Source organism: Erpetoichthys calabaricus, chromosome 3 (genome assembly GCF_900747795.2).
Source record: "Erpetoichthys calabaricus chromosome 3, fErpCal1.3, whole genome shotgun sequence".
Classification (NCBI taxonomy): domain Eukaryota; kingdom Metazoa; phylum Chordata; class Cladistia; order Polypteriformes; family Polypteridae; genus Erpetoichthys; species Erpetoichthys calabaricus.
The window spans coordinates 211,610,148-211,625,509 of record NC_041396.2 but is presented as its reverse complement, the minus strand read 5'-3'; the positions used below and the strand labels follow the sequence as shown (position 1 = coordinate 211,625,509).

Sequence of the window (15,362 nt, the reverse complement as noted above, 5' to 3'; positions counted from 1 at the left end):
GCATAATTATATCTGCATCTTGAAATATGTGGTTTCCCTTTAGATAAGCTACGAGTTTTATTTTAATTACTATTGACATGCTTCAGGCTCCACAGTGAAAAAGAACTGGGCGCAGTGCAGTAACTCTATATCGAGGTTCGGGAATAAACAAGTTTCATTTGTTTTTACGTAGCACCTTTCCCTTTGCTTATGGCATTACATAAAGAATATAAAAAATGAAAATTGTCATATGTGGTAGAAGCAGAATATACTGATAGAAATTTCCAAAAAAGTGCAATAAAGGCAGGCAGCCGGTCATAAACAAAAGGCAAAACTAGAACAAAGATCCCAAAATGTAAGCTAAAGCAGAATCAATCCGACACCTTGCAAAAAGGTCACAGTCACTTGAAAACGGTAAAATATCTCAAAATACAAGAGCTGTATGTAATGCTTTTGCAATGGCAGGGTGAAAAATCCTATTGCGAACGTTATCTGCCTCCTTTATTTCACATGCCCATCCCATCTACTGTCAGATTAATATTGGATGGTGACAGGTGGGCTGTGGACAATTTGCAGGCACAAAAGAGTGACGGGGACAGAACCTTAGCCAAAGCGTGACACTTTTTCATTTCAAGTAGAAGTTCATATCTCAGACGTAAGAGTTTAACAGTGTTTTGGCTCATTCTAAGTGATGAATTCACATTGGTTTATCCTGCCTTTGAAACTTTCCCAGATGATCATGAATGATCTTTAGAACCGAGAGTTGCTAGCTGTTTGATCTCATGAAGCAGACAGTGCCCAATCACATCATCATGTCACAAGATATCCATCCATCCATCCATTATCCAACCCTGTATATCCTAACTACAGGGTCACGGGGGTCTGCTGGAGCCAATCCCAGCCAACACAGAGCGCAAGGCAGGAAACAAACCCCGGCCAGGGTGCCAGCCCACCACAGTGTCATGAGATAACTGTAATTAAAAAAGAAAACTTTATTGTAGAAAGCACAAGCTGTACTCCTTTAATAGCAACAGATACAATAGCAACAGAGAAAATAAATCAAAGCTCAGTATATTTTCTAGGAATTTATATTTGTTAATTCAGGCTGACAATTAGCACCTAAACAAAAACCTTGTTTTACAGCCTTCAAACATTTGTTTTGCTCATCAGATCATACATGCCCAGATATGAGTGGTTGCTTATATTAAGTAGCAGCAAAGGAACAAAAACACTCCCCTCACTAAGCTGAAAAAAATATATCATAAAAAGGACAAAATTATCAGATACACATGGTATCATGGTATTCAGATTTCTCAGAAGAATGGGCAGTATGACTGTTTCAGCACACCTGCTTTAAGGTAAAGTGGCCATGACCATGAGATGCCTCATGCCAGCAGTCCATGGCATTGTCCTTTGGCAGGACATGTAGTAGTTTGTTGACCTAGGATGGGCCAGTAGAAAGCGACGAGACAGACAAGATTTATAGGTGCAAAAAGTACAGAATGTTTATTTAAAACAACAAAGAATGAAAAGTGTCCACAGTGCATCATAAAAACAAGCATCATGGATGTATAAAAAATGTTATTTCACTAAAAGCATGACAGCGAAATAAAACAGTGAGTCACTTTCAATTAAAACGAAGAGTGTTAAAAAATAATCAAGAAAAACTTAGATACCGTCACACAGAGTTCAGCCCCTCATGGTACTTTACATCAGACCCCAGAAACTTGCCCTCGGCCACTGTTGCTTAAAGCCCTGCACAAACAGCAGCTTCAGTTTGCTTCACACATTCCTTGAATCCCACCAGCCACCATCTGCCTTCACTGCCACTAGATAATGAGCAGCAGATCCGGACCTCTTCCCCCAGCTGCATCACACTCTGTCCTCTTTCTTCGGCCTCCAACGACAGCCTGTATAGAGCTCTTGCACTCCTGCTCTGCTCTCGCCTCTCACATCTGAATTTCTGACTTCACACACCAGCTCACACTCATTATTACTTCATTTTTTTCTCTCTCTTTTACTTGCCCTCTCCTTTTTAACTGTGTGCCACTAACCCCACATCACTAAACGACCATCACCTCTTTAAGGCGAGTGCATGTGAATGCCACCACTGATCAACCAGTAGGGTAAGTAAAAACATAAAATACTAATACATTACACACAAAAACATCCCTTTGTGACACAGTCCACCACAGTCCATTATTTGATGTCTCCATGTTACAGTCATTATGGTTCAGAAGAGTCACAGATTAGCTTTGGAATGCAGGGAGAAGAAATGAAGCAGGTCATTAGTATGAACTTAATAATCAGACATACATGTGAGTATCATGGAGGGTATGTCTAAGAGCTGCAGTGTATGAGAGATCCCACTAAGAAGAGTACAGCAAGACCCAAGAAAACTTGAAGAGTGACCACACCGTACAATATGTTATGGAGTAAGTATCTGAATGTGATTCTACACCGAATAGGACACCAGTCTAGTTTGATCGTCTGAGGTGTTAGGTCGCCATGGGATATGGTGCCAGGACTTTTAAATTTAACATGTATTGACCAACTTAGAGGATGAGTTCAGTATTTATTTCTTCTTAATTATGTTATATATTAATTTGTCAAATAAAATTGTGTTCTAAAATAAAGTGTTTTTTTTTATAAATTTTAGAAATGCAGAGTCTGTTCTTGCAGTTTACAAGGGTACCAGAGTCCATAGGTGAATGAAAAAAACCTAAAAACTTACCAGATGTGTCAACTTTTAAGTAGCAAAGGTGCCAAGTTTATAAGGCATCCTTGTGGATACAAGAAGAAACTAGAAGTAACCATTTTATCAAAAATTCTTGGAACTATTTTCCTTGAGGTAAGAATACATTTCCTGTTCACTTGTCTGCTCACAGCCACCATTGAGGTTGAAGAAGACATAAATAAGGAAGTTGATCCACAATAAACCAAACATGTTTCTTAAGCTGTTTAGAGCAATTTTGTTTTTCGAGAAAGTGGTTTGAAAGTGCGCATGTCTTGGATATGAAGTAAGCCTGGGTAAAAATATAGATTTTTCAATTACTCATTATTTTTCATTTAAACAATTTGATATTGATTCTTGGGCAGCATGGTGGTGCAGTGGTAGCGCTGCTGCCTCGCAGTTAGGAGACCCGGGTTCGCTTCCCGGGTCTTCCCTGCATGGAGTTTGCATGTTTTCCCTGTGTCTGCATGGGTTTCCTCCGGGCGCTCCGGTTTCCTCCCACAGTCCAAAGACATGCAGGTTAGGTGGTTTGGCGATTCTAAATTGGCCCTAGTGTGTGCTTAGTGTGTTTGTGTGTGTCATGTGGTGGGTTGGCACCCTACCCGGGATTGGTTCCTGCCTTGTGCCCTGTGTTGGCTGGGATTGGCTCCAGCAGACCCCTGTGACCCTGTGTTCGGATTCAGCGGGTTGGAAAATGGATGGATGGATGGATATTGATTCTTAAAGTCTCAAGATCGATCTTATGAATTGCTGTCTTGCTCAATTACTAAATGTAGATTTTTGCTTATCTTTGTTTTTTTGCGTTCGATCCAGTAGCTGACGTTAATGCGCATGTTAAGGCTTTCTATGGAAAAAGCACTTTACGACTTACCATAAAATAATGTACCAGAAAACGATGTGTCACCTCTTTAACTGAAATCAGTGTATTAGACACTTAAATCAGATGTGTGAACTTACTATGGATTCAAACAGTGCATTGGTAAAGAACAACTGGATAAAAGCAAAGCCATATGTAAGCTGTGCAGCTCAGAAGTTAATTATTGTTGTAACACAACAAATTTGAGAAATGTTGATCCCTCCTTCTCCCAGAAATGTTGTTGCAGTCAACATCCAAATGAGTAGAGCCTAAACAAATTGGCACTGGAGATGGTGCTTAGTTCCATGTTTCTGTTTAAGTCGCCTCATGACCAAAAAATAACAGAACCTACAGCAGTTCTTATCGGTAAAGATAAGAGACCCTACAACGCACCTCACTTGGCAAAGCAAGCAGGGAATTGTTGGGATTTTCAGAGCAGTCTGCGATACAAAAGTCAGTGTACGCTCAAAGCAGACGACTTGAAGTAGCTCCATAACAGTGGCATTGTCAGTCACGATGGACAGTCAAGACACATTTTTGAGGCTGACTAAAGTGACTCCTATAAGTGAGCAACTGAAGATATGTGTAACTTGTAGATTTTTAGAAAGACACAAGTCTTTCTGCTGCATCTTTAATTTCAACTAATTCAAGATTATTTTAAATGTTGTGACAGAAAGAGACACCAGACATCGCAAAGGTTTGGGGCAGCCACTCGCATAATATGTTCCTGGCTGCAAAAGTAAAAAGGTTTGAGAAGCGAGTGGTGTTTACAAGACAGAGTCCCAAAACAGAACTATCCTCCGAAGGAGGGGAGTGGGGTTTTATACTGAGAGTTGAGGAAGTGATGTCGTCCTCAGAGCCAGGACAGGAAGTGATGTCGTCCTCGGGGCCGGGACAGGAAGTGACATGCTCTGAGCTGAGGCACCGGCTCCTGGTGGGGTTTCCCAGGAAAGGTCTGCAGGAGACTTAGAAAGAGAGTCAGTGCACGCTGCCGTCCCCTGGGTGGATGTGTTAATGTAATTGTGTAAGCCCTTCAGCTGCCTCCTATTCGCACGTGTGCGACAATGTCCAATAGAGGAAGAAATGTGGCTAATAGGGTGTCTACATGGAGATTTCGTAACACACAAATAGGTTACTGAATAACATTTATTATTTAAGCAGCAATATTTGATTATTTTATAATTGCATTATTCGCAAAATGATATACAGTAGATTAAAACAAGGAGTCCCCCCGGTTAATATGTAAGGACTCTGATGTGGCAATACATTTGTTAGTTAAATTATGGTGAATTTTGAGTGCTTTGAAAATGTTTTTATTTTTATTTTTTTTTAGAGCCATGATATTTTGTTCCACATCTTCCAAATGCTGATGTTAACTGTTCATTAATAATCAAGTATTTCTTCTTGAATGTCATTTCATGCTTATGCATATGTTATGAAGTCACTATGTAGACCCCCTTCAAATAAGATGTTAATGAAATTTGTCACATTATATTAATGTTTTCTATGCATGGTTAAGTAATTTCTAAAAAAGCCCCCACTACAAAAAATATCAGTGCATGCTAATACAGTCAAGATAAAATTGATACAGAATCAAATCGGGGAACTCTGAATCGAAATCAAATCGACTCGGGACTTCAGTGCTGATACCCAGCCCTAATGTGAGCATAAATTTAAAAAAAAAAAAAAAGAAGAATCATTTATATTTTCCATCGACTTCCTTGTGGTAATCACAGTACCTTAAGGTAATGGCTTGTAGTGCTTAGGTCGAATGTGAACACTTGAATAGAAGACAAACAGAAAGCAGACCTGCAAGTTTGTAGCACTCATTTCTCTGTGGACAACTAATTGAAGCCGAAGAGGTTAACAAAACAAGTTCCTGATCGCCCATTATTAAAGCCAACTGCAGTTTCATACATAGTTATGGTGAGTCGTTTCATTGCAGCTTCAAGTGAAGTACGCTGAAATGTAGAGCTTTAGAATGGTAACAATGAAAATGCCATTTACTAGCAAACTGTATACTGTACAGATAGATAGATAGATAGATAGATAGATAGATAGATAGATAGATAGATAGATAGATAGATAGATAGATAGATAGATAGATAGATAGATAGATAGATAGATACTTTATTAATCCCAATGGGAAATTCACATTCTCCAACAGCAGCATAATGATACAATAAATAATATTAAATTAAAGAATAATAATAATGCAGGTGAAAAACAGACAATAACTTTGTATAATGTTAAATGTTAACGTTTACACCCCTGGGTGGAATTGAAGAGTCGCATAGTTTGGGGAAGGAACGATCTCCTCAGTCTGTCAGTGGAGCAGGACAGTGACAGCAGTCTGTCGCTGAAGCTGCTCTTCTGTCTTGAGATGACACTGTTTAGTGGATGCAGTGGATTCTCCATAATTGATAGGAGCCTGCTGAGCGCCCTTTGCTCTGCCACAGATGTTAAACTGTCCAGCTCCATGCCAACAATAGAGCCTGCCTTCCTCACCAGTTTGTCCAGGCGTGAGGCGTCTTTCTTCTTAATGCTGCCTCCCCAGCACACCACCGCGTAGAAGAGGGCGCTCGCCACAACTGTCTGATAGAACATCTTCAGCATCGTATTGCAGATGTTGAAGGACGCCAGCCTTCTAAGGAAGTATAGTCGGCTCTGTCCTTTCTTGCACAGAGCATCAGTATTGGCAGTCCAGTCTAATTTATCATCCAGCTGCACTCCCAGATATTTATAGGTCTGCACCATCTGCACACAGTCACCTCTGATGATCACGGGGTCTATGAGGGGTCTGATGAGCAGCTCCTATATAGGGTGGCACAGTAGTACCATCATCATGGATCTAACGTCAGGGGTTTGACTTGTGTACCTGGTCAGTGTGTGTGTGGAGTTGGCATGTTCTCCCAGACTTAACTTAGTGTTCTCTGTAACACATATACAAAGCTGTGAAGATAATCTGAGATGTCAGTTCCAGGTTAGCGTGACTGGCTGCATGTGTGTCATTTGTTCCAGTGACGGGCAGGTGCCTTCTTGCTTTTCACATGGTGCCATGGGGGGAGAGACAGTTGGTGAGCAGTATAGCCAGGTGTCTTTCAAAATGGGCGAATGACACATGGTGTTTATTTACTTTTTCTTTTTATTCCTTTCTGAAGTGATCTTGATATACTACTTGAGAATATTTGTGCAATCTGAAGATGTGAATTAATGTTCGATGACAATCTTGCCTTGAAAAATGGATGTATTTAGTAAGTTTAAGTCCTTTTTTTTCCATGTTTGGACTTGGGTACCCTTCAGCCCCATTGTAAGCTGCAACAACAGACAAGGTGTTTTTAAACTTTATAAAAAATGCTTCACTTTAGAACTCGGTTTTATGTGGAAAATGAATACAGATAATAACTGTGAAGAAATAATAACCTAACCTCTAATGGATTTGAAAGCAAGCTTAGCAACACTGATGTCCAAAGTAAACATGGTTGGAAGAGTGATACAGTGGTGTGAAAAACTATTTGCCCCCTTCCTGATTTCTTATTCTTTTGCATGTTTGTCACACAAAATGTTTCTGATCATCAAACACATTTAACCATTAGTCAAATATAACACAAGTAAACACAAAATGCAGTTTTTAAATGATGGTTTTTATTATTTAGGGAGAAAAAAAATCCAAACCTACATGGCCCTGTGTGAAAAAGTAATTGCCCCCTTGTTAAAAAATAACCTAACTGTGGTGTATCACACCTGAGTTCAATTTCCGTAGCCACCCCCAGGCCTGATTACTGCCACACCTGTTTCAATCAAGAAATCACTTAAATAGGAGCTGCCTGACACAGAGAAGTAGACCAAAAGCACCTCAAAAGCTAGACATCATGCCAAGATCCAAAGAAATTCAGGAACAAATGAGAACAGAAGTAATTGAGATCTATCAGTCTGGTAAAGGTTATAAAGCCATTTCTAAAGCTTTGGGACTCCAGCGAACCACAGTGAGAGCCATTATCCACAAATGGCAAAAACATGGAACAGTGGTGAACCTTCCCAGGAGTGGCCGGCCGACCAAAATTACCCCAAGAGCGCAGAGACGACTCATCCGAGAGGTCACAAAAGACCCCAGGACAACGTCTAAAGAACTGCAGGCCTCACTTGCCTCAATTAAGGTCAGTGTTCACGACTCCACCATAAGAAAGAGACTGGGCAAAAACGGCCTGCATGGCAGATTTCCAAGACGCAAACCACTGTTAAGCAAAAAGAACATTAGGGCTCGTCTCAATTTTGCTAAGAAACATCTCAATGATTGCCAAGACTTTTGGGAAAATACCTTGTGGACTGATGAGACAAAAGTTGAACTTTTTGGAAGGCAAATGTCCCGTTACATCTGGCGTAAAAGGAACACAGCATTTCAGAAAAAGAACATCATACCAACAGTAAAATATGGTGGTGGTAGTGTGATGGTCTGGGGTTGTTTTGCTGCTTCAGGACCTGGAAAGCTTGCTGTGATAGATGGAACCATGAATTCTACTGTCTACCAAAAAATCCTGAAGGAGAATGTCCGGCCATCTGTTCGTCAACTCAAGCTGAAGCGATCTTGGGTGCTGCAACAGGACAATGACCCAAAACACACCAGCAAATCCACTTCTGAATGGCTGAAGAAAAACAAAATGAAGACTTTGGAGTGGCCTAGTCAAAGTCCTGATCTGAATCCAACTGAGATGCTATGGCATGACCTTAAAAAGGCGGTTCATGCTAGAAAACCCTCAAATAAAGCTGAATTACAACAATTTTGCAAAGATGAGTGGGCCAAAATTCCTCCAGAGCGCTGTAAAAGACTCATTGCAAGTTATCGCAAACGCTTGATTGCAGTTATTGCTGCTAAGGGTGGCCCAACCAGTTATTAGGTTCAGGGGGCAATTACTTTTTCACACAGGGCCATGTAGGTTTGGATTTTTTTTTCTCCCTAAATAATAAAAACCACCATTTACAAACTGCATTTTGTGTTTACTTGTGTTATATTTGACTAATGGTTAAATGTGTTTGATGATCAGAAACATTTTGTGTGACAAACATGCAAAAGAATAAGAAATCAGGAAGGGGGCAAATAGTTTTTCACACCACTGTATATATTTATATATATACCTGTATATATCATTTACTTTTCAGTGTCAAAAAACTTCAAAGGTGGTCCTCGGCACGTGACATGACACAATCTTTTGTATACCGCATTCAGACAATTACTGCCTGAGACTGCAGCAAGCTGGGCGGCACGGCTGATAGTCTTTGGTAGCACAGCTTGCTTTGAGGCGCCAAGTAGCACTTGACTGAAGGCAGTTATTCAAGCTGTAGCCGGGACTGAATCTATTTTTAAATGTAATGTTGTTGTCTTTTGAAGCTCTGCCTTTGATGTATATTTTCAGTTTCTTCTCTGTCTCAGATCCCTTGTGTTGTGACTTGAATCTGCGTGGAGCTCTAACAGCCAGACCCTGAATAGTTTTTCACGGTTCATTGCCTGTTTTGTGATACATTGTTGAAATAATTGTTATATATAATCATTTATTTTAAAAAATATATATATATATTTTTAATGAACATAATACCTCCTGCTCGATTCCGTCTCTTGCATCCGTCTGTCTGTGTCTGTTCTCTTCCTTGCGGACATCTCTAGGGATTGGGGGAAGCCCTCAGTTTAAAGCAGACAAATCATTAGTTCGTATTCCAGACATTCATTTGTTCACTCCCTCTCAGTGGGAAATCTTCAGAGTACCAAAGCAGTCGGACACATTCTGCTCTTGTTATCTCCCCCATTACTAAAGCTAAGGAACACAAGCTCGTCCAAGTTGTTTACCATCATCACCAAGCCATTAAAAGTGACATTCAACCGACACTTTCCCCATCTAGTCTATCATCACAGCCAAGGTATATGACCCGGACCATTCTTTGTGCACGTCTCCTAAACTAATCAGGCAGCTTTTTGCTCAATGTTAACTGTCCTTGTAATCTAACAGTCCAAACTGCACACAGTATTTCTTGATGTAGCCAAGCCACTTACCATTTACCACTCGGCTGGTGTCAACCATTGCAAAGTGTCAAGCTGGCCCTCACAAACCCCGTCCACCCCTTTTGTGCTTTTTAATATATCTGAATAATTCGAAAAGAAAATTTGAATACAGGCTTCCCCCAATTTTGAGCAACCTTTTTACGAAAATTAGAGTATACGAAGAAGGTCTCTTAAGGCCCTGTAATGTTTTATTTTATATTTTATAAAGACAGTCATGCGTGATTTTCAAACCCACTCCACTACAGCTAACACCCGATCATCGAGTACACCTCACTACACCTCGAGGAGCGGAGCACAGCTGGATGTTTGAGGAAGGGTCAGAGATTGGTGGCATGCAAGCCCAGTCTTAGGCATTCTCGCGTCATCTTCTCATGTTATGTTTAGCATCATAGCTCCAAGAAATCATGAAAGAGCTGGAAAATCCCAAGAAAGTTTGAAAGGCCACTTCTGTGAATACGTAACTTGGAAGTAATAAAGAATAGGCAACGATGTCAAAATGTCCTCCGACTGTTTGCAGCTGCTGGTGTTTTGATTGGTTCCTTCACCTTTTGGGAATTTTAATGATCACAAGACAGCTTAACTCAGCATTAGGGAATGCTTACAAGTGGTTTCCATTTAAATTAATAGTAATTATGAGTAGTCTTAGGAAAATTCATCTTAAAAGGGGGATTTAGGAATGGATTAGCTTTGCAAAACGGAGGGAGCCTGCATGCACTTTTGATAGGAACCTTCAAATCACTGTGTTAAGAATTAGGAGATCTGTCTTGTTGCTTTAAAATTTTTTAATTCTTTTTTCACTTTATTTCTAACTGTGTCACATACCGATTCTGACCATTGCAAGGAGGCAAAGAATTGCTACGGGGCCACCTCTAGATATGGGCTGATAAATTACGAGATATGAATTGAACCACTCAGCTTGTGTTTCAGGAAACTTCAGTGTTCGATATTCTGGTTTTCACTTTGGAACTTTTGTCGTGACTCAGTTTTCTAAGTGTTTTCGCTTTTGTTATTAAATAGGATTTTCTTGGTGAACATCCTTTGCAATTCCATTCTGATTATAATCCTAATTATATCCTCAGATTAGAAAATCTAGGTTTTATACTCTGAAAAGTTTATCTTTTGTTTCAAAGGTTTTTTTGCAGTTGAGAGAATCTTTTTATGTTGTTTCAGAAGTAAGTGACCATCTTGCCAGTCTGGGTCAAAAAACATAGCGTCAGTTTAAACATATGGTCGTCAATTTAGGAAATATGGCAGGGGGCTGGATAGGAAAAAAAGGAGGCGTCAGGAGAGTGGGTGTACACACCATATCGTGTTTTTTGTGTCTGGCATAACATTTTGTTTTGGGTTGATTTGACAGGCGTACTCAATGTCCAGAATCCATTTCAACTCGGGAATGTCATCAATGCACAAGTGGATGTCGTGGTCACTTGTCAGGCTCATCATGTACAACGGTCAGCTCACTTCAGAGTCCTTTACACCAATTCACTTACCTGTGACCCAGATGAAGTTGGCTTAGTGCTACTTTTGGCCTAATCATCTTTTTTTAGTATAACAGGGCAATTTCTGTCAGTTTTTAGACTTTAGTAATTTTGCGTTGACTTGTGAAAAACACACATTAAGTGTTCTTTAGGTGCTTTCTTTCAAAACCACATAAGGGAAGCTGAAGCAGCATCAGTAATGATTGAGATTCTTCATTTCATTATAATGCGAAAGACTCACCCTGATGTATTCTTCAGTCCTACATTTCAAATTGCAACTACGATATTAACAACTGAGAAAAGCTGAAGCCGTAGTGAGAAGAAGAGTGTGCTATGTGAGTTTTGATAAGGAAGGATAGAGAGACTGAGAGATGTGAAAGGGGCTATATGTTAGACAGACAGACAATATAATGGATATGAAAGGCACTGATAGATAGATAGATAGATAGATAGATAGATAGATAGATAGATAGATAGATAGATAGATAGATAGATAGATAGATATTTCCTGTTATAACCTACCTACACAAATAAACTACACAAAATAAATGTGTAAGTAAATAAATCACAAGTCCATAACCTTATTAAAATGAATATTACAAGGACTGACAAATACACAGACAAGCCAAAACTTGTGATGTACAGTAACTTTTAATAAATGCCAAGAAAAAACATTTCATGGGGTGCCCTTACGTTTTCACTTTATGTGCCCCTAAGGGTTGAGAATGCACTTCTGTTGTGTTAAACTACTTGACTTGTCGCTTGTTTAAAACGGTACAACAGCTGGAGATGGGAGCACTGAACTGTTACAATGAGCCCACAAGTCACACAGCTCTGAAGTCCTACAAGTTCTGATCTCATCTCCTCCAAAAGGTGCCAGAAATCCATAAAGTTGAGTCATCCGTGTGCCACCATTCACCTTTATCAGGACAAGCATATGGCACAGACAGTCCAGTACTCTGCTACTGAAGCTTTCATCTTGTTCTTCACAATTAGTCTTGCGGAATCGGTAGTCTGCCTTTCTCTGGGTCCTTAAATCAGATGAATGTGACCGATGACAACTGAATCCTCCTAATCTCTAGCTACACATCACAGGGAGGTCTCCTTCTGGTATGCCAGGTCTAAGATGGTGTTGTTGGTATTTGTTTTTTATGGGGCCATGGTTTATGCCCTGGAGAATGTGTTGTTGAAATGTCTGTCTTTGTCTGACTAGGACTCATCTTCTGCACTACTCCAGGGCCCAGGATGTCTTTCTTTGGTTCTCATGTGCTAATGCAGCCTTCATCTCTCAGAGAAACATCTGACATCTTCATTGTGGCAGTGTGGTGATGCAGTGATTAGCACTGCTGTCACCTATACCAGGGGTCGACAAGTCCGGTCCTAGAGGACCACCATGGCTACAGGTTTTCATTCTAACCCTTTTTTTATTGAGTGCCGTGTTTGTGCTGCTAATTAACTTTTTGTGAATTAATTTTAATTGAATTGCTGTTTTAAGATTTGTTCCCCTGAATTTCTTCATCACTTTCCTTAAATGGCACCTAAACAGAAATGAAATGTGAAGTGAGGGAGCCATGAAAAGACCAACTAAGTCAGGGCCTCAAACTCCAACCATCTGCTTAATGAGGTGCCAGTTCTTGTCATTCATTAAACCCGTTCTTTAATTCCGTAGCTTGTTGCTGCTCTCGTGGTGCATTAGCAGATATTTCTGAAATTGTCGATTTTCTCTTTCTAAGAGCCCTGATAAAATGTTTTGCGGACCTGAGCAGATTGACGTTCCTGAGACCTTCATCTTTCTTTATTTTCAGATATTGTATGATGGACACCAGTTGTTTTGGCTCATTTTGTATCTCATTATTGTTTGGCTGCTAATTAAAGAAAAAAACAATTAAGGGGTCTGAGTTTTCAAGAGCAAATCATTTAAAATTAGTTCAAAAGAAGTTAATTAGCAGCAAAAACTGGTCACTCATTAAGGAAAGGGTTAGAATGAAAACCTGCAGCCATGGTGGTCCCCCAGCACTGGAGTCGGTGACCCCTGACCTATACAGAGAATAAGCTTCAAAACCCAACCTGGTATCTGCTGGTGTGTTCTCTTCTTCTCGGCATGCATTTTTCCTTCAGTGAGTGTGGGTAGGTGGGAAGTACTGGCATGCCCTAATGGTTCCTGGCATATGTTCTATACTGCTGAAACCCTGAACGGGATATCCAAGTTAGAAGATGGATGTAAACATACTGAACATTGAAATGACAGAATGTTGGACTTTCATGTATTTTATACTTCCTTACGCTGCCTGCTACCCCTCTTGGAGCTCAAGTTAGAATGACAAGAGTCCTCCAGCCATCTCTGTCCTGGGTACTTCTTTCCAGCTTTCTCCAGGTATAGCCCACCAGCCTTTTAATGTTCACCTCTTTTCCACTTGCTCCGAGGGGAGGGCTTGCCTGGTGATGTCTGTGGTGGTCATGTGGAATGTATGGCCAGTCCATCCTGTGTCTTCTCAGTGTGTCTTCTGACACAGATCTTCATTTCCGATGGTGTTGGGCCAGCAGATCTCCAATGTCCTCCTTAGGCAGATTAATGCATTAATGATCCCCTTTTTTATTTTTCTTTTACAGGCCCAATACTAAAAAGTATAAGGAAGAAATGAGAAGTGAAAAAAGGACGAGTTTCTGGGACAATGTGGCCATAAAGCAAATTTCACCAGCTAAGAAACCAGATGAAATGGAAGGGTGGGAGCCCCCGCACATCTCTGAAGATCTCAATGTCAAAGACTGTTGCAGCAACTTAGATGACTCTGCTACTTGGCCTGGCTGGGAAGATGAAACCAAAGTGTCTTCTAAGTATACAAATTTAGCAGATTCCGCAAATTCCGGTGGTAGGTGGAGCATAAAATCAGCAGGAAAGCTGGTCAGCATCCGGAGACGCAGCAGAGGAAATCTGACTGATGAGTGGGAAGAGCTTGAGTAGGATCAGTCCCGCTTTGACTGGGCGTTCGAGTTCCAACCAAAGTGCCAGTCCTGCAGGTGGATGAACTGGTTTGACACTGTGGTCTTTAGAAAATGTCCATACTAAAAGAGACGTTTTAACTACTTCTGGTCCATTTTTACTGTTGCTCTTCTAGCAGACATTAATTCCTGTCATGTTGTTTATGACATCTCACAGCCACGGTCCCCTCAAGTGTGTGACACATATTAAAGTCAGTCACTCTTGACTTTCAGAATAGAAAAGTTTTTAGCGTGCAGTCCGACTTGATGTGTGTGTATGCACGCCCCACAGCATACTGGCACCATCCAGGGATGTTTTCCTCCTTGTGCCCCCAAGACCCTGAATTGGATTTAAGCAGGTTAGACGAGTGTACAAGGGGGTGATGATTCATGACTCCTTTCATTGGTTTGAATAAAAAAAATCTTTTCTAAGAAATTGCTGTTTATTTAAAGACTAAAACTACAGCATAATACATTTTCTGAAATTACTCCAGTGCAACATCAAAGAGGTATATTATGTTTTTTACTCCCATGTTCAATTTTTTACTGCTTTATTGTAGTTTACAAGATGAAGACTAAACACAACTTTAAGTTTTGCACCATTTCTTTTTTTTTTTCTTTCAAGCGGATATGAAGAGGTTTAGCAGTTTAGCCTTGGTTGATCTTTTTTAAATATGTAGTCTTTTAATTCACTTTATCCTGTATTTTCTGGCTCAGTATTTTTATTTAAGCACATTGAATTGTTTCATGCATTTGTTTTAGACAAAGTCCAATAAAAATGATACACTTTAGTCTGTATTTGTCATTTTGTTTAAAATGTGCGTAAACATTCTTACAAAAATCCTGCAATATGGCAGCCACTGCAGTCTGTGGGGAGCTGGAAGTGAACCATTCACGGTGTGGGCACATGGGTGCAAGATGAAGAGCTGGCAGAGAGAAGACTAAAGCCCAGAGGGCACAAAGGGTGCCATCTTTTTTATTGTGGGAGAGTGTCCCAGTGACCAGGCAACAAGCAGCCCTGTTTGAAGGTCAGAAACTTCTAGAAACCTCAAGCACCAAGTCAGCCCAGCAGATCCACTGCTTTGTTAAGAGTTTAGCCCCCATCTCGTACTTGGAGGGGTCTGACCGTGTTACACACTACTACTATCATCTGTTAGAATATAAACACCTCTGGCCAGCTGGCTCCTGCTTTGCACCTGATGCTGCCAGACAAGGATTTATGACTTAGGAATCATACTTGTCTCATTTTAGACATTTTCAATGATAGTCACAACATTTAAAGAG

General features: G+C 40.4%; 1 protein-coding gene across 2 annotated transcripts in view; it reads left to right on the top strand.

Moving 5' to 3' along the window:
* The window catches only part of si:ch211-225h24.2 (uncharacterized protein LOC564539 homolog), a 185,285-nt gene extending 170,418 nt beyond the window's left edge, over nt 1-14,867 (top strand). For both annotated transcript variants that reach the window (XM_051924963.1, XM_028797761.2), the window contains one exon: nt 13,710-14,867. In XM_051924963.1, coding sequence (XP_051780923.1) covers nt 13,710-14,061 — 352 coding nt within the window. In that variant the 3' untranslated portion in view covers nt 14,062-14,867. The remainder of the gene's footprint in view (nt 1-13,709) is intronic.
* The last annotated feature ends 495 nt before the right edge of the window (nt 14,868-15,362 follow it).